The sequence below is a fragment of the Solea senegalensis genome, linkage group LG3 (genome assembly GCF_019176455.1).
Source record: "Solea senegalensis isolate Sse05_10M linkage group LG3, IFAPA_SoseM_1, whole genome shotgun sequence".
NCBI lineage: Eukaryota > Metazoa > Chordata > Actinopteri > Pleuronectiformes > Soleidae > Solea > Solea senegalensis.
The window spans coordinates 25,928,462-25,948,847 of NC_058023.1; the positions used below are offsets into that span (position 1 = coordinate 25,928,462).

General features: G+C 40.9%; 1 protein-coding gene across 3 annotated transcripts in view; it reads left to right on the plus strand.

Annotated features, from left to right (window-relative positions):
- The window catches only part of tafa5a (TAFA chemokine like family member 5a), a 149,001-nt gene that overhangs the window by 81,630 nt on the left and 46,985 nt on the right, over window positions 1–20,386 (plus strand). For all 3 annotated transcript variants that reach the window (XM_044022835.1, XM_044022836.1, XM_044022837.1), the window contains one exon: window positions 9,598–9,747. In XM_044022835.1, coding sequence (XP_043878770.1) covers window positions 9,598–9,747 — 150 coding nt within the window. The remainder of the gene's footprint in view (window positions 1–9,597; window positions 9,748–20,386) is intronic.

Here is a 20,386-nt window from a genome sequence, read left to right on the forward strand (position 1 = left end):
TGCTTCATGCAAGAACCCTGTTATTAAGCAGAGTTCATTATTCTAAAACACTAACGTCGGGGAGAAGAAGCTCCCTCAGGGGAAAACACCATTCTTTACATGCTTTACACAAGGTCACTGTAGAAAAAAAAAAGAGAGGCCCTTGCTTCATTATTGAGCTACACAGGGAGCCGGTTGAATGTATTCAATCACAAGTCAATGCATGAGAAAAGAAAAACAAAGCTTTACATTGATAACTGTGTGTCTTAGAGACGTCTTTGAATCTGCATTCAGCTATGCAGAAGTAAAAGCAACTCGGATCCTGACAGGGGTTTTCTTATAATTGCTTGCTCTCTCCGAATTGGAGCGTAAAAATGTAGACATTAACACGGAAAATCGAACAATCCTCATTAGGAGTGCATCTAACACTTTTTTTAACCTATGAAATTAGTTGTTTTGGATAAACCCTAGAATAAAAAATACCTCTGCATGCCGCTTTTGTCATGATTGTCTACTCAGGAGGAGATTATTACGTCGCTGTCTAATTGTTTGCTTATGAAGGCCAATATTTGCTCACAGCGCCCTCTACTGGACCACATGTTAATGACTTCAGATGGACTGATGTCACTTCAGGCTGTATATTCTCGACTTGACCAGATTTTTAAGGTTTGGGGGTTTGAAGTTTCCTTAACAAGTTCGAACAGATAACCAAAATATCGGATTAAAAAGTAACAGCCGGACTGAAGATGAAATGGAAGGTGTTGTGTTGTCCTTTCAAAATCTGAGAACATGCAATGGAAGAGAGAGTGTTTTAATGAAACGTGTAGGAAGCAGCTTCCCTGTGTTTAGCTGTTGCCGTGGCTGCATGACAACGGTCCGTTGAGAAGCTGCGTTTGTGTGAGAAGAGGAGAAGACTTGGGTGGGCTGGCTTCTGTGTGTCGTGGTTATATTTATGTATGCTGCATTGTTTTTCTTCCATCGCTTCCACTCTTCATAAGTGCATGTGCTTATGCGTCAGTGTATATCAGGGCTTCTGTGTTCCTGCTGCTTGCCCAAGCATTTTGGAGGTAAAAAGGGGGAACTCGAATCACTTCTCCGAGTGGCTCCACGAAGCAAGCAATGCACTTCTAGAAGCTTGTTTACCCCCCAAAATAGATCAGCCAGACCACAGTTCTCTCTGTGCCTCTCCGCGGTCATTATGAGAAAGTGCTCCCAATGAGAATTGTCTCCAGAACTTTCTCTGACTCATGGAAACAAAGGCAGGGTATTAATAATTTCAAGCCCGAGCTTCACGAGGAGTTTTGGGTTACTCTATCAGTGTAAAGGCAGCAAAAAAAAAAAAACGACGTGTACTGTGAGTCCTGACAGTTCTCTCAGCTCTACTTGTTACTACATGGTGGAACTTTGCCGTGGAGAGTTTTCTACCTTTTTAATTTCTTTTGTAGGTACTGGGCTCTTTGTGGGCACAAGTCAATTATATTCTTGCAGCTGCCGAGAAGCGGGGAGGAATTTGTCCCTTTCTGATCTCTGCCTTTATTTTCAAAATGAGAGACATCGCTCCTCTTATTAAAAGCTTAACGCAGCTAAAAGGCTAGAAACACCCTGGTTCTGTTGGAAGTGAACAAAATCCACGTTCTACAAACCTCCAAGTCTCTGGAGACTGTAGCGCTGATGACCTACTTTTAGAGCACCTCTATTTCAGGAAGTAATTTCCCCATTTATTTCCTCAGTTTACTCCATTTTTTGACACAAGGGGTATTGGGGAAACGAGAGAAGACAAATGTACAACACAGTGTGGAAAATTGTGAAGAGTAAAGGAACTACGCATCCCATGAACCAGTGTAAATGATCCCTTTCAATATGTGTATTTATAGCATGTTATAATGGGAAGTAATGGCTGCTATGTGATAAACATAATGCAATAATAATATAAATTTAAAAAGCAAACACAACAATAAAGCACAACACAGGGTGGAATGAAAAGGACAAGTCTAAAGTCAAAACCCTGTTTTAACTTTAAAATAAAAACAACTATTCAAAATAGGGTGTAATAAAATAGGGTTAGGGTTAGGCTAGAGTTAAAAGGTTAAAACACTGTTTTAACTTTAAAATAAACTAAAAATGCAAATAAAACACAACACAGGGTGGAATAAAAAGGAGCTATTTGTTTAAATATCTGGCTAGCTGGCTTCCCTGATATCTAAGGGTAGTGTGTTCCAAAGTTTAGGGGCGTAACATCCCCAATTTTCTTTCGACTGTTGTGGGGAACCTCCATCAAACCAGCAGCTATACATAGCTAACAAGGGAGTTACCAATGTAGCTTGGTCCTAGCCGATAAAGTGCTTTACATACAAGGAGGAGGAGGAGCTAAATGTTACCGGGAGCTAAATGTAGGGCAGCTAAGACTGGACTAACGTGCTCTCTCTTCCTGGTTCTGGTTAATTAACGAGCAGTAGCGTTTTAGATTCTTTGAGAGGCCGGTAAAAAGTATATTACAATAGTCGAGTCTGCTTGAGATACTGGCACGTGTGAGTTTTTCAGCATCTTTTTGATTTATCAATGGTCGCACTTTAGCAGTGTTTCTAAGATTGAAGAATTATGCCAGGATTATTATTATTAATCCTGGGAGCCTGCGAGAATGGGAAGAACACCTGTACATACAGTAGTTTCCATTTTTTGGGCCTGTTTTTGCACATTGAGAGACAAAGACTCTGAATATGTTAGTGTAAAAACGTTTCATCCTGAACTCACACAAGCCGAATAGACCTTTTTGCTTTTCTTCATTCTAAATTGGTAAAACAGTATTTTAACGTGCAGTACATTGTAAATAACTGCCAGATACTGGAAGTTATTCTGGGGAAATGGACTAATGCACTTAGTTACAGGACATTTTCTGCTCCTTTTCTGGTTCAATTAAGCCCAGACGGACATTTTGAGTCTTAGGTGTTAAAGGGTTAAACTGCTCACCTGTAAAAAATGAAGGACACCGTATATTTTCACTCACTGTCAAAGTCCAGACTCCTCAAATACATAACAGTAAATGCAGATTCATTGTTTCTCTACCTCCCTCCCCTCTTGCACATCATCATGGGGCCCCGTCTACTCTTTTCCCTAAAGCAGTAAATTTGTCTGCTGTGCTCTCCTTCCTGTTCCACCACGCGATGCTCAGTTGGCTTGAGCAGCCTCTGATTAGGCTTGTTAAAAGGATTCATTTAAAAACTAGCCCACTGGGCCTCAGGGTAGAGCAATGACATCAAGGTTCTACTAATGCAATGTTTGGATCCAAAATGAGATTTCAGACTTGGCGTCTTGGCGCCAGACTCTCTCCTCTCTCTCCTTTTTCGAACAGCTGTGGCATGCTGGAGTGATGTAACGTTTTTCGTCGGGCAAAATGTCCAACGTGCACCTACTCCGTGCTTTCTGGCAGAGCAGATGTGATGCTAGTTCGCGGCTACTTCAAGCTGCCTTCTATAGTGCTAAGTAGAACAATTGTAAAGGGGTTTCTGGTAGCAAGACACACACACACACACACAAAAAGTGTGTTTATTAGTTATGTTTCAGCACTTCCTCACCTTACAGACGTAAAATAGCTACTGCAGGTTTCTAATCGGCTACTTTACCATTAGATTGTCCAGTATCAGTGCAGCAGAGCGAGTCCATTAAAACAAGCCATCCTCCATCTGTAGATCGTCATCGATACTGTGATATAAGCCGTGTAAACAAATGGATAATGTACTATGTTGTCGACTTGCAAACTGCCAAGTTACTGCATCTCACTGTTGTCAGGTTGGATGACTGCATGACTTTTGCTTTAATGGGGCTGGTAAATATTTGTTTTTAATCCACAAAAAGCAAAACCTTGCATTAGAGGCTTTCAAATCACTCAAATGTAATTGTACAGATCTGCACTTTGTCACATGTTTTCAGTCCAGTGTGACTTTCACTTTCTTGGGATACCATTGTTTGTTGAAAACGGAATCGTCAATATTGTCCCGTATAAAAATGCATATCATTTTCTACTATTCATGAATTAAAGACCAGGGGTGTCAAACTCATTTAAGTTCAGGGGCCACATTTGATCTCAAGTAGGCCAGACCAGTAATATAATAGCAAAATAACCCATAAACAACAAGAACTCTCAATGTTTCCCTTTTTTTTAGAAAACATATTATAAACAAACAGTTTTCCTGAGAAAAATACTGTCATTTACCATTTAAACGTGCATTAAAACTTATAGATCTCAGTGGATCTATAAAGGCACAAAACATTTAGTCACAGGTATCTGAAACTGAAAGCTATAGTATTTCTATAGAGATTTTCACAAATTCATCCTGCAGGCCAGATTGGATCCCCTGGTGGGCCGGTTCTGGCCCATGGGCTGTATGTTTGACACCCCTGATATAGACTAAAGGGCTCAACTTGAAACCTACAACTTCACTGACTGATTAGACATAAAAAAAAAAACATGAAGTCAGTCTAAAAATCTTGTTTTGATCATACAAAGATTTTTTTGAATATTTCTTCATTATCATGACAGTCAAGCTGCCGGTGTCGACATGGTGCCTGAAGAGCCAGTTGGATCACACCATGGTCCTCCATCAAGTAGAGTGTGCGCTAATTGGCAGAAAACAGTGGGTGTGTTTACATTTGAGGTTAATAAATATGGGTTGTTAGTGCAGGACACAGCCCAATGTAACACAGAAAATAGAGCAGTAAACGTCCGATGATATTTTTTGTGAAATGAACTGAAGAAAGTAGTGTTGCCTTGCAACAAATCTGGTATTTAAATAGCCGCCACTGAAAGCAAATACGTTCCTCTCACTCAGAGTGAGATTAATGTCATTTTAATTTCTTGGGATCCCTCCGATATGGTGTAGAATTAGCATCAGTAAACATTTATTTGCAACGTTTTTTTTGGGACGAAAGCCCCAAATCCTTCACGCGAGCACAAGTTTTTACTGTAAAACACTATTGTGGCGTGTTTTTAGTGCATTTCATGGCATGACTGTTTGTGTGTCACATTCAGAAAGACACTGTTGGGGAAAAAGCTAGTGCGAGTTGCGGCACAGTGTGCAATCCCAGTGTGTCTCCTGCACACTGCAGCTTTTCAAAGGACAAAAAAAACACAACTATTTTGAAAGTGTAAGCATTTAAATGAGCACATTTAGGCTCTGAAAAGCAGCTCTAAGTTGTTTTGTTGCTTAAATACCACATTAATATAATATCAGACATCTGGGGGGAAAGATAGAAGAAGAATAAGGAAGAATGTCATGTGTCGTCCCCCCCCCTTCATTGTGCCTGTGCTGGACATTTGTCAAAACGGTCGCGTATGGCCCGAGCACTTGTAATGTACTGAGGAGCGAGAGGAGAAATAATAAAGCAAAGGAGCATGTCAATAACATTTCATTGTATTAAGCCATACGTTCAGCCACATAAATCCATCTTCTGCCACAGTCGGAGCTTTCATTTCACTCTAGGGTGCCCACACGTACATTTTAATCAGCCATGTGGCTGGCCATGCTGACAACTGCTCGACAACAGTGGCTCATAAGGGTGATGATAAATCATTCCACGACTGCTACGCGCGTCGGGATAGTTTCTGCGAATACCTGCCGACAACAGTTCTCACACCATTTGTGAAAGGATTCCAGGAAAGAGGTTGTTTTCTGGACAAAAAAAGTCCAAAAAGTTGTCATTTTCGGGACAGCGCGTTGTTAGAGAGGAGTAATCCTGTGATGTTCTCCAACCTTTTCTGCCGATCCCTCCAGGCCAATAGAAAGACGAAGATACTTTGTCTGTTTTTTTGGGGGTTTTCTTTTTCATTTTTTAAGACATTTCATAGAAGAATAAAGTCAACTCTCCAAGGTCTCTCTCTGTGCAGTTAGACTAAGTGTAGACAGACACAGTTTTATTATCCCGTCTTAGTGATGCTAATGTCGGGCCGTCACTTAGGTCCAGATTAAAACAGATTAAAAATTGTTGGATGCATCATGCAGACATCCGTTGAATCTCAATGACTGTGTTAGTCATTAGTTAATCAACCATGGGCCGAGCTGAACAGTGAATAGCTTTCATTTTAGTTTAATTGTTCTGTTTTTCCATGTTCAGTGATGCATGCCAGCTATAAAACTAAATAATAATTATAATACCTGATGGAAACAATTCATATGCCTAATGTCTCATTGTTGCATTGGAGTACAATACTTTTTATTGTGATCTCTGAATTGAAGCTTAACTTAAAAACTTACCATTTGTAAAAAGCTGTTGAAATCTTTTTCCCTTACAAATTGTATGAGGATGATATTTTGAAATTGGGTACCTGGAATCTTATTTTGACCATAAAAGCACCAGAAAGTGTCCTGCGAGCGAGTACTTTTGCCCATTTTTCCCAGAATAAATGGCAGTTATTTTCAGTTTACTGCATTTTTTTAAAAAAAGCATATAAACAATTTAAAATCAAGAGGAACTAAAGGTTGTATTTAGAAATAAAACACTGTTGAATTTGAGATTTGAACAGTATAAAACATGTTTTAAATAATGAATTAAATCATTATCTGTCTCAATGTCAAAAAAATCCTTTTACAGGGCAGTGCACAACTGTCATATTTTTTGTAAGGGGTTTAAAATTAGAAGATTCTTTATCGCCCCCGCGAAATCAGTGCAGCTCCATAGAAGACAAACATTGCAGAACAACAACACTCTGTTTCCCAGCAGCTACAGCTGTGACAGTAAAAACAAGGCCACCGTTTGATGAAATGCAGGCATTTAATGAGCTCCTTCCACCAAGAATTGCAGCATCAAATCAGCCTTCAGTCTCTGTGCCTGTCAATTTCACACACACACACAACCTTAAGTCCTACAGTCTGAGTTATCCAAGTGTTCTTTGTGAGCTTCTTAGGGATATGGGAATGTTCTAAAGGACAGGGAACTGACAAAGAGGACGGGGAGGAGAACATCTGCTGAGATGGTGGTTGGAGCCGAATGCATGAAGTAAACATATAAACAGATTCACACACACACACACAGGCACACTGGGGGCTCACATGACAAGTCATTATCCAGCGTCAGCCACAGACAACGAGGACGGAGTTGAGTGATCGTTTTATCTCGGGGGCGAGAGTCTGATACCGATATCGCAAACTCGAAAAGTCATTTTAGACCATTTATGAACTGCGAAGCTGTCTGTGCCGAGTCTTTCGACTTTTTCCCCGACATTTTACGAACGAAGCGCCATTGTGCTTTCATTACCGCACACATTGAGACGCAGAAGAAGTGTCACATTTTGAATTTTTTTTTTTCATAAATGAAGTATGTGGTTCTTTATGGACTGATCTTATCTAGTGCTTAATAAACCAATTAAAAACAATTAGACCATCCCACAAAATTTTGATGAGCTCATTTTCGTAGCTCATTAACAGTTGACATTTTATAGATGCATGGTTTTCATTGACCAGCTGTTGTGTTCCAATGGAATGTCTACATTTATATATGTATATATGTGTGTATATATATATATATACAAATATATACATATATAAATGTATACATATGTATATATATGTGTGTGTATATATATATATATATATATATATATACACATATATACATATATAAATATAGACATTCCATTGGAGGCCAACATTTTTGTGCAGTGCTTCTTTGCGTTTTCACTCAGACAGTCACCGTCCACCCTGTCTCGCCTCCGTGTGTCTTGACATTAAAAGAGTGTCCCTTGTCCTTCAGATGTAGGTGGACGACTCAGTCCTGCGGGTCTCCAATGTAGAGGTCAGGTCAGTCTCCACTACGTTGAAGTGTACCGGGACGTGGTGGTTGTTGAAAGTCCTCCTTGAGTTTCTCAGAGACCCCAGCATTATACGGAATAACAATGTGCCAGGCGACAATCCTTAGACGAACGCAGTGTGAGGAGTCGAGGGGTAACATAAGCCTTTATGAGAGCAGTTGAGGAGGTGGGAGGAGACCCATGAAGCACTCTGTAGGCCAGCGTCAGTCATTTGAATTCGCTGCGAGCGGCTAAGGGTAGCCAGTGGAGCTCAATGAACGTGTGCAGTAAGTAAAGTACTGCACTAAATACTAAGTACCAGGTACTACCGCTAATGGAAAAGCAAACAAGAAATGTGGCGAGTCGAGCCGTGCTGGAACTGGGTAGTGGAAAAGCACCGTTAGACGCAGTCTTATAGAGCTAAATCAGCAATGTGCAAACCCATTTGACAATGGGTGAATATAATGGATATTTATTCATATTCAGAAAGTTATGCACTACAGATTTAAGTGCAACATTGCACTCATGTTATTTGCCAGAAACTGAAGCTAAGGCATAGTGTATTGTCTCCCCATATGGCCACAGCCACTGCAGGCACCAATGTGTGGATGAATCCTGATAGATCCCCATTACCCCAGGTGTGACCCCTCGCAGCTCAGTTCATTAAGCCAGCCACCCAAGTGTTCTGGACTCAAGTCCAGATTTAATCACAACTTCCAGCCTCTTGCCAATCACAATTAGCTCCTGATAAGCCTCTCAAGGATGGCACCCGAGGGCCTCAGCACAGAGACAAAGGTTAATTTGCAAGCAGCAAGGGCCTGGCTACTGGGGCAAAGGTCACTCGATTGAATACATGGAGGATGTGTGTGTAAGACAGGGAGGCGAGGCAGCAATTACAAAGTTCATCAGTATTCATGCCTTTCATTTGTGTCTAATGGGTACATTACCTTGAAAGAGGTGGGCTGATAGGATGTGGCTCTTGATGGGAATTAGCGTGTGGGTCTTTGGCTTCGGCGGAAATTTAAAAGTCCTTCCTTCACCATTGTCTCTTAAAGAAACATCACGCGTGCGGTGAACCGCTGCAGTGTGTCTGGGCGGGACGCTGAGGGATCACTGATGCTGAGAGATTGGATTTGTGACACTACATATGGAAAATTTGGACTGTTTTTTTTTTTAGACATGGCCATCTACATTAACGCTCTAAATAAAAGTGCATTATCTCCTCATGACTCTTCAAAAACACAAAAGGATGGATAATTATTGTCCAAACCCTTTTTGAGATCGGGCTGGTCTCTGTGGACGAAAAGAAATCATAACCCTGTATGTTTTGGCACCAACTGAAGCATGTTTTAATGAATTAGATGTGCCCATTGCCTATGTGTGTAAGAGAGAGTTTAAAAGGACCTGGAAGAGACATAAGTGAATCAGAGCTTTATACGTCGTGTTGCTTTAGGACTAAATAAAATTAGTATCACATAAAAAAATCAGTGTTAAAAAAATATAAACAACATTTTTTTATTCCGTATTGTCTTTGAAAATACGTCTAAACTGGCCAACCTTCATTTAAGATCATTAAAACGTGCCCCTCTTTGCTACCTACAGATTTTTACACTTCAAAATGTCCTGTGTCTCCTGCTACAAAAAAAGATAAATGCTTGTGACTCGTGTCGGGTGCTGCAGTCCGACCTCAAAGGGACTGTCCTCAGTGGACGACGGCAAACGCGACAGAACGCGCGACACAAAGCAAATCGAACATGAGACACGGGCTCGTTTGTTTTTGCCCTGTTTATGATTTCGTGCCTCTGACCTCCCGTCTTGTGGTGTAATGTCGTTTCCAGGCCAGCTGGCAGCGGGGACATGTGAGATTGTGACGCTGGACAGGGACAGCAGCCAACCGCGGCGGACCATCGCCAGGCAGACAGCCCGCTGCGCCTGTAAGAAGGGCCAGATCGCTGGAACTACAAGAGCCCGGCCTGCCTGTGTGGACGGTAAGGGGGCGGAGGGGGATGGGCGGGGGGCGGGGGGAGGGGGGATCTTGGCTTAAAACTCACATTTACTCCGACATGAGAATGTTTTGTAATTTTTGTCTGAAGGCATGTTTGACATTTACAATGAGTCATGTAGAATTCTGCCATATCGAAATGTTAAATCCACTCACGAGGCTCAGGGCAGTTCGGGTTTGGCTGTTTTTTTGAAAGTCTGGGATTAAGGTGTGAAGCAAAGTGGGTCACGCGACTGTCTCTGACGAGACTTTTCGAGCCAAAAAACACCAATCTGTGCCAATCTTGCAGCTCCAACGTGAATATTTTTCTCAATATCTCGGCCCTCTGTGTGCGTATATTTAGATTTTTATTTAAAAACAAAAAAAAACAACAGTTTAAAGGTCTGCAAATAAAATATCCTTTTCTTACAATTCTCCGGCACTTCAGAGAGCAAACAATTAACTTTCATAAAATTGATCTTTAGAAAATAATCTTGTCTGCTAGTTAGGAGGTAATTACAGAACCATAGCTGTTAAGTAAATTTAGAGAGTGCTTTTTATTATTATTGTTACGAGCATACGTCACATGTTCCAGTGTGCATATTTAGATGTATTTGTATACAATGTGAATACTGGAAAGGTAACGGAATCTATTTCAGCCTTTAAAATAGGAAAATAGAGTTGGGGAGAGTTTTTAGGGTTAGAGTTTGAACTTTCCCCTCCACGTTTGAGCGGCTATCGATATGTCCGCGAAAGAACACGGACAAATACAATTGCAGCCCTTCTGATTTGCTAATTGCATTGTTTATGTTTTAAAATGATTAATTGTCCAACCCTAATCACAGCCCCACCTATAAACCTATCTAATTTAAAGTCATCGGGTGGGTGCGGCATGATTGTTTGGTGTAATGATTTCTTTGTTATACGGCGCAAAGAAACCAGAAAATATTCACATTTAAGGAGCTGCAAAATCTGAAAGTAATTATTGAAAAAAAAAACACTCAAACCTTTTTATCGATGATCAAAATAGTCTTCTTTTTCCCGAGGCCACAGCCTCTCACGGTGCTGTCGACGCGTCTCTCTGACTCGACGCGGCCCCCGACCCGTGAAGGGAGTGGAGGCCAAATGCACGGGTCACGGCAGAATCAACAGCTCTGTTTGTCGAGCGATGTCGAGGTCTTGTTTTACCGCCGCGAATCCACAGATGTGTCTGGGATCGAACGCGCGGCTGGTTTCACCGGCCGATACTGAGGAGGGCGAAGGATTTTTTGCACCGCATGCAAGAAAAGAGGACAGAAGGTTATGCCACTTTGTGTGGCAGGTGGAGCTGAACATGATTTAAGAGGTTTGACCTTTTTCCCACTGATTTATTTCCCTCCTTTTAACCAAACTGCGACACACTGAGATTTGTGTTCTTCCCTCTTAAGTCCTTCAAAGGGGAACCGGGATTTCGTCGAAAGGATCAGTCAGTCTTCTGTCCCCAATCGTGTGCCGGCGAATAAGTCGCATAGATATTGCATAAAACCACAGTATCCAGATTTTATCACGAGGTATTTGTCGCAGCGGCGCTTGGTTCCCGCTAGATACTCCTCGTTCTTTTTTTTGGAAGAGCTTCGGCTTATCAGCTGGCTTTTTAGAGACCCGTGCAGGTGGATAGCAGCTGTAGAGGTGTGCAGCGGCACAAAAGTCCACTGGGAAAGAAAAATAAAACCCCGAAGATAATATTCATTCTCATGTTGTTGATGTGTCTTAGGGGACGCGATAATACAGCAAAATCAAAAGTGTAAAAATGCCCGGGTGCTGTCGTAGCGGAGGCGAGGAGAAGGGCTCTTCCTGTGCGGAGCCTATTTCATATACACAAGCAATTTAAAGCGCTTGACAAATCACATTAAGGTTATAAGTGTAAGGTGAATGGACAACATAAAAGCCATTACACTACATTTAAATTGGATTTTAAATCACGGATGGTGCTCCTATAGGGTGTGAAGGAATCCACCGGCGAACAATGCTAATTAAAATGTGTTATACGACACTCTGAAGGCCAGTGTTTGTGAGAATAGCTTTTAGTCGTCAAAGATGATTGGGATTTCTTTGAGATGAAAATTTGAGATGAGTAGATTCTACTTTTTTCGAGAGTTAAGTCACAGCATTGTGAGAATAAAGTCGTAATTAGCGTTTATTTATTTATTTATTTATATATCTTTGGCACATCAGCGCCGCGTTATCTTTAGCGCCAGGACTTTGAAGAGAGTCTGTTTGGAAGAAGGAGCCACACACACACACTTGGAGAAAATCATCTCTTTTGTGGACGGAGCTGTTTTTTAATAATACGCTAAAAAAAGGAATCTCATAATAGTATGACTTTGTTTCTTGTAAAATTACAACTTTATTCTCATAATATTACGGCTTTATTCTCAGAAGGTTGATCTTTTTTTTTTTCCCCTCTTCAGTTTGGCGCTAATACTCCGCCGTACTCCCGCCGTCATACACTCGTGCGTACACTATACGATCATTTAAAAAAACATTCCACTATGTAAGGCAATGGGGGGGTCTAATACATGCACATGCTACACTCGCATGTACAAAGAGGTGCATCTGTTTGCGCATACTAACTATGTCAGAGTGTAATTTACAGTCCCCATATTGCTTCCAAACAAACCTGCACACACACACGCACACACACGCACGCACACCCTTTATTGCAGTTTATATTACAAAATCTCACTGCTTGATATTATTGCCGTGCTAATCTGAGATGCGTGTCTTCGCGAACGCGGTGTTATTTGTTTACTCGGGCTCTGCTGTTCATTTTGAGTCCATGCAGAGAGAGAGAGAGAGAGAGAGAGAGAGAGAGAGTGAGAGAGATAGAGACAGGGTGAGATAGATACATAGATAGAGAGAGAGAGAGAGAGAGAGATGACATAAAGGACCCCCAAACGCCACAAATGGGGTTTCAATCCATTTTAATCTACTTGAGTCCTTGAGGTCTGCTCTCCGCTGTAATATGCCTTCGCCTTGGCTGACACGATCTGTGTCCTTCATGCTTCAGTCTCTGCTCACGTCGGTCTGTCCCATGCATGCCGGATAATCCATAGCTCCATCAGCGCTCTCACCCGGCTTCCGGGGGGGGGGAGCTGTGTCGATGCTGTGTCGGCGTGATCTGCGACATGTTAAGTGTCCGTCTATGTCCTGTCTGTATCTACTCTCTTCCCTCCCTTGTTCTGTCTTTGAAGGCTCTAACCATCTGAGGCCCATATCACAGCCTCGCCCATCTCGCTATTTCATGCTCCTCAGCCTTTTTACCTCTGTGCTCGATGACTTCTAAAGGGAGCTGATATTGATTCTTATTAGAAGAGCGAGAGACTGAGAGATTAGAGAGAAGGGGAGAGTTTCCTTCGCTTTGCCCGGCAGCTGCAGGGAAAGAGTGACAGAGCTGCAGAGAGAAAGAGGGACGGGGGGCTGGACCGCACGGATTTAGAGGAGCTTGTTGAGGATGAATGTGGCGGCGGCGCTGACAGCTCCGCGGGGCGTCACTGTCTGAGGTAAATGTGTTTATGTTTGGCTGCTTCTCTTTGCTCCGATGCTGATTCTGCTGAAAGCCTCACAGGTGACCCGTTTGCTGAGGCTTCAGCCTGCAGGTAATTCTTTGATGGTGACACAATCGCTGTGAGACATTTTTGTTTTGTGTGTGTGTGTGTGTGTGTGTGTGAGAGAGAGAGACAGGAAGTGTGGCTCAAAGGGTGGAACAAACACTGGCCACGGCTAATTTCACGTCTTTTGGCGTCTGTTAACAAACAAAACATTCATTCCGATTTAAAGAGCAAGATTTTTCTTTGAGGGCGAGTGAATTCCTGCAGCACTTCAGAAAGAAAGGAATTTGAATGCCTCATTTTATGTTAAATAAATTCTATTTAGATATTGCACTTGGTCATATTTTGAATAGTTTTGTTCTGGCATTATTTGGCAACTTAAGTCAGTATTTTGATCATCGATTAAAGGTTAAAAGGTTTGAGTGTTTTTTTTTTTTATTCAATAATTAAAACAAACTTTCAGGCTCACTAAATGGTGCGTGGGTTTTCTCCGGGGATATGGACACTCTAGCTTGTTGGTTGTTTGTCCTGTCCAGGGTGTACCCCGATACCCCGATCGCCCGATGTCAGCTGAGACTGGCACAGCAACCTTCCTGTGGTGGATAAAGCCGTAGAAAAATGGATGGATGAATTGTTTCTGGTTTTTTTTTATTGATTATCGGACTGACGCAAACATTTATAGGTGCCACAATGGATGAGCTCCAACAGGACGCTTCCTATGTGGCCGACAAAGTAAAAGCACAAGAGTGTGAGCTCTTAATCTGAAAAAGTGTTTGTCACTGAACACAATGTGATAAGTGGAGAGCAGTTCTCTGTGCATTTTGTAGCAGCCTGTCACAAACTACTACGATAATGTTTAATGTGTTTCTTGTACTAAAAAGATGCAGATACAAACGCAAGTCAAACGCAAGTCTCAAGGTATTAGAATCAAGCAAGTTACAAATCAAGTCGTATGAATATAGACGATGAAGATGGTTTCCCAGATATTCCACATTTAAATATGCTAAAAGAGAACTATTGCAGAAACACTGTATTACTCTGTCATGCATTCAAAAAAATAAAACTAGAGCTCAAAATGTAAGTTATCATAACCGGGTTTTGACCAACCTGTCGCTCGGTTGCCAGGTTTGCACGCAAGCCCACAAAAGCACACAGTCTGCTACCATTGTGAGTCGAACAAGTCTCACGTCCTCACGTCAGATTCAAGTCCAGTCCCGTGACTCAAGTCACTTTACAGTTCAATTTTTCTTCTCATAAAAGTCATATAATCTGCCTCTAAACTGTAAAACAAAAACAATGCTCCGTGCAAAGGCGCTTATAAAAATAATAAGTGAAGCTGTGAAAGTTGGGGAGAAGAAAAAAACAACAACTATTAAATTATGTGCTGTTAAAAACACTATAGCTGAAAGATGCTAAACCTGAGGTGAACTGCAGGTAACAATTCTCAGTAGTTTCATTACCGCAAGCGCAACCTGTCACATTACCATATTTCATACATTTTTATTACAGAAATCTCTGTTTCTGTCTCTTTTCATTCTCCTTTGTTTTTGCAAAGGCAATCGCCTCCTCCGCTCCCGCGCTTCAAACCGCAAGACAAATATCTACAAAACTGTTTTTTGCAAAACCATAAAATGCACTCCCGTCTCCTCGGATGCACATTTCTGCGCGTAGATGGCGCGGCGGTGATGGAGGCTACAGAAGTATAGGCGTCAGATTCAGTCTCGGGGCTGTTAGAGTCGTACGCCGTACGCCCTCTGGTGTGATTGCATCCATGGAGGCAGAAAGACGGGGCTATAGTCTGTTGGGCAAACATGTCATGTTGGCTCCGGCAGCCAGTTAGCACGTTAGCTGCGACCACAGAAGTGTCCAGAGGGAGTGGGACAGGAAAGAGAAGGTCCAGTGGTGAATCTGTAATGTGGCTCCCACTGTCTTTCAATTTCCAATGCCCTTTTTTCTGTTTCACACACACAAAGACTGATGACCATGAGCTGTGGCCTTATCAAAGAGAGAGAGGAGGAGGAGGAGGAGGAGGAGGAGGAGGAGGAGGAGGACAAGGCGGGCAGATTGGGACAGCAGCCTGAGGTTGGGTGCTTCTCCTTGGGTGTGCTGGTTGTAGCCTCAAAAGTGGAGCAGAGACACAAATCAAATAGCAGCTTTTTATATATATATAGGCTACCGATTACACCCAGGATATTTTTCTGTTTGCATCCATCTTCTCTTATTTATATACCGCGCCCGCATTCCATTCCAGAAATCTCCACTTGCTATTTCAGTATCGTTGAAATATCCAGACTGGAATAATAGATTTTTTTTTTGGTGTACAATTTGCTGTGAAGTCACTGTTCTGTTTTTGTTCTGACAAAGTACATCGGAGGCGATAGAGTGGATTATTATTATTATTGTTATTATTCTTGTTGCTGTTATTATTTTTTTGGGGGGCATCGTGTTTCTCCGAACATCCCGTCACCTGTGATTTCAGAAAATGCTTCTCGGCAAATAACGGCCATTACGATAACAGCGCTGAGTCAAAAAAGAGAGGTAAAATATAACAGCGTTAAGGTTGTTATTGACAAATGTGACTTCTTTCTGGTAAAGATTAAAGTTCTGACAGGAAAAAATGCTACTAAAAACCTTAAAGAAGTGACCTGAACAGTTTTCAGTCTTTTTCAAATTTCTGCATTTGCGTTCACTTAAAACAATAAAATAAACTTCTGAAAGATATAAGTCTACTTGATATTCCCTGTCTCACTTACATCTGATATTAAAGTGCTGCAATAAGATATAGCGAGGTACGATTCAGTATCCAGACTGGAATAATAATAGATATTTCTGGCGCTGTTCAAAAGCTATAAAATATGCTGTGAGGTTTGTTTTTCCCCTCACTTCAGAAACAATTTTGAACGAATACAACTTGATGTTGATGTAATGGATTTTTTGGGGATTTTTTTTCTAACCCCGCCATTTCGGCATTGTGTCTCTCTGAATATCCTGTCGCCTGTGATTTTGGCAAAAAAAAAGCTTTTGTCAAATCACAGCCAATGAAATAACTACCATTATAGAGTCAATAAAAAAAAAAAAGAGTAGAAAATAACAGGAGAAGACGTGACGGAAATAAAACACAGTGGCATTAAGGTTATAAGTTACTTATTTCTGTTCTGCATAGATGATGGAGCACTCTGTAGCCAAGAAGTCTCTTTTATATTCCCTTTGTAAATTAGGTCTAATATTAAAGTGCTACAATAAGATATAGAAAGGTCTTTGCCGAGTTTCAAGGCAGAGATGAAAATTTAATTTTTACTTACTTTACTTTTGAAACTATAAGGACTTTATGTTGCATAATTCAAACCCATGAATTTGTTTAATTTTTATGGCTCTATCAGCTACTTTTAAAAAGTTCGATTTTGGCCACTTGAGGTGACTGACATCTTATTTGAACAAATTAAAACAGTACCATAATCCGGGTTAGGGTCCTTGAAGGTGCTTGAATTTTAAAGTTTGGAAAGTTGAAATAGGTTTTAAGTGCATCTCTGACTCCCTGAATGCACTGAGTTGCTGCCTTGTGATTGGCTAATAAGATATTTACAGTTGGCCCACTGAATATATGTGTTTTCATTTTGTTTATTATAATTCTGCTATTATTAAACACAATTTTGGTTGTATACAGCCCAATACCATCTATAATGAGTATAAATATGTAATTTACCAAAGCTTGAAAATGGACTGTACATTTAACCTTGTAAAAGGTCTATGGACACAGCATTATACACATAAGTAATATGTTATTTGATAGCCTCATGTGAGTTCTTTTTTTTTTTACTTATTCAGGCTTTATATAATATTCTTTATTGTATATGTAATTTGCCAAAGCTTGAATATGGACCGTACATTTAACCTTGTAAAAGGTCTATGGACACAGCATTATACACATAAGTAATATGTTATTTGATAGCCTCATGTGAGTTCTTTTTTTTTTACTTATTCAGGCTTTATATAATATTCTATATTGTAAATGTAATTTGCCAAAGCTTGAATATGGACTGTACATTTGACCTTGTAAAAAGTCTATGGACACAGCATTATACACTTAAATAAGATGTTATTTGATAGCCTCATGTGAGTTTTTTACTGACTCAGGCTTTATATAATATTCTATATTGTATATGTAATTTTCCAAAGCTTCAAAATGGACTGTATATTTGACCTTGTAAAAGGTCTATGGACACAGCATTATACACACAAGTAATATATTATTTTACATGTGAGTTTTTTTTTTTATGTATTCAGCCTTTTATATAACAATAATAATAATAATTCTGTACAGCACATTGGTTATTTTAAAGTGCTTTACAAATAAAAGTTGGATTTGATTGGATATTAATTCTATTGGGGGGAAAAAAACAAGCGTCATACAACTTCATTTGCTTCAAAGTCACAATGTCGAGTGAGAGTTAGAAAAGGCAACTTTTTTCCATAGTTGTCAGCTCCTCTCTCTCCTTCCCCCGTACACCTCCTTAACATTATCGCGGCAGCTTGCTCCGACTGTCAAGTCATTGCTGTCAAAGGCTATGATAAAGTGTGAGAAGCAAAGTCCCAAATGAGAAGTGTCTCTATCTCTCATTCTCATTCCCCCCCTTCTTCTTTTTTTTTTTTGGTGAGGTGAGGGGGTGGGGGGTGCGGTGCATTGTGAATTTTGGAAAAATAATAATGCCAAGCACGCCCTCCAGAGTGACTGGTATCAAAACAGTTTCTTTTGTGGCTTTATACACACACACACACACACACACACACACACCCAGGGAGAGAAAAACACAGCCAGTTTGTGTTTTTGCTGTGTGACAAGCAGAATTACAATAGAAGGACTGCTTGTATTTTCCCTGCAGGGTGAAAAAAAGCTGACGAGTGGCGCACATTAACATAAAAATAATGCAAAGTGTCATGCTCTGGCTTTCATTTGGTGGCAGCGTTACAGTAAGTTTTTCCATCCATTACCCTTGCGTTATGTTGCTTCTTTTTTCTTTCTTTTCCTTTTGCCTCCTCCCTGTTGGACTCCACAATAAGGCAAATCTATTTCAAACGGACACAGGGGTTCACATTTAATCTGAAATTCCCTTTTCACGTAATACAACAGTACCAATCACAGATAAAATGAAAGTTGTGAAATCTTTAAAAATGACACTCTTTAAATGGGTGATAATTAAGCGAAAGCATTTTTTTTTTTTTTTGCAAAATCACTGTGCCGCCTCTCCTTTTTCTCTAATGCAGCCAAAGATGAGTAAGTAGTCCACTTTCCGTGTGTGTGTGTGCATGTGCAGTAATTCTATATGCATACATTGACTGTAAATATTTAATACCCCAGATGATATAGCTCATACAGACGCCATAATGCATTCAGGCAAGCCGTTCTGCTTCCTCTTAATGAAGCTGCATTATCCACATATCCCCTCTGCCCAGAACCCACTGCACACTGCGTTCATAAATCTGCAGGCACAAGGTGATGAAGTGGACCCAGGTGTTCCAAGGTTCTGAGATGTTGATAACGTCAGAGGTTATTGATGCCCTATTGTTGTGCATCTTGCTCTCTGTGTTTTATTATAATTAATTCTGGTTGAATGAGGAAGAGGCCACTAAAGTTCTCTCGAGAAGTGCTTGATAAGCACATATGGACACAATGAAGAGCAGTGGCATCAAAAAAGCCTTCTGAGGCGGCGTATCTGCGCAGAGTTGCCGCTAAAGGGAATTTAAAAATTGGCTTTTTGTTTATTTTCTGTTCAATTCTGAAGTCGTCCAAGCCCTTCAGACGAACATCAATGGCGAACGAGTGTTCGGTGTTCATGAAGAGGGATGTTTCCTCAGGAGGAGCGACTTCACGCGCCGCAGCTGGCTTTCAAATGAGCCGCCGGACCCTTGTGTTGAAGTATAATCTCGCTCTGTAAAGAGCCGGCACACCAATCACTTGGCTCGCCACAGTCGTCCGAACGTCTCACCCGCATCAATCTTCAAGAGCTCATGCGGCTCATGTCTCTGCTCAGCTGTCTCTCACTCTCGCCTCGTCTTTTGGACGGAGTCTCACACGGAAAGGTGCTTATGCAAATTGTGTACACAGTGTACTGGACAACACATCAATCTTAGAGTTTGAATATTGGCCTCTCGCGATGCGGTGACAAGACACGAGCAGCGTTTGTTGTGTGTTTGGACGTCGGTCCTTTTCCCTCACCCTCCTCAGTTCACTAATCTTACTGTAAGAGAAACGCTCCTCCTGCTGTGTGTGTTTGCAAGGCCATGAACAATTAATTAATAATTACTGCCTCTAAGGAGCCCCTCAGGGCCCATGTTGGGATTTACAGCAGAAGGAGGATGTCACTTTGGCGCGCGTAGACTCGACTGCTGCTGCTGCTGCTGCTGCTGCTGCTGCTGCTGCTGCTGCTGCTGCTGCTTCTGCTGCTGCTGAAATGGTGCTGTTAATCCCGGAGACCGGGGCTCGCCGCCTTGATTTTCTTATCAATAGACTGACTCATGTCCACAGTGCTGTGTACGTTGCTGTGTTCACAGTTGTGTGTGTGATGAAGGATAAATACACCTGAATGGCAGCTAAAGCAAAATGTCAAACAAATATTTGAATTACTGCTAGAAATAATGACTTACATATATATATAAAAAAAAAATATATATATATATATACATAAACCTATTTTACTATGTCTATAGCCAGGCTGTAAGATATCAGGAATCATTCAAATAATGATAAAGGCAAATTTGAATTATTCCCACAGTCTAGATCTAGAAGTTTCTATTGTGTATGATACTCATTTTAGCCACTAACAAATTTCACATTTGCAAAAATCATTTACAGCACTTTAATCACAACTTTAAGCCTTAACACTACACCAATTACAAAATATAAATATAAAGTTCCAGTATGTATATGAGGGGTCCAATCTGGGGGCACTATTTAAAATCCCACTTTTATTATTACTAAAAGCATGGTTAGATCTAAAAAACTTAAAAACCATTAAATACATATTTATTTAAATGACCTTACATGCAGTAGCGACACAG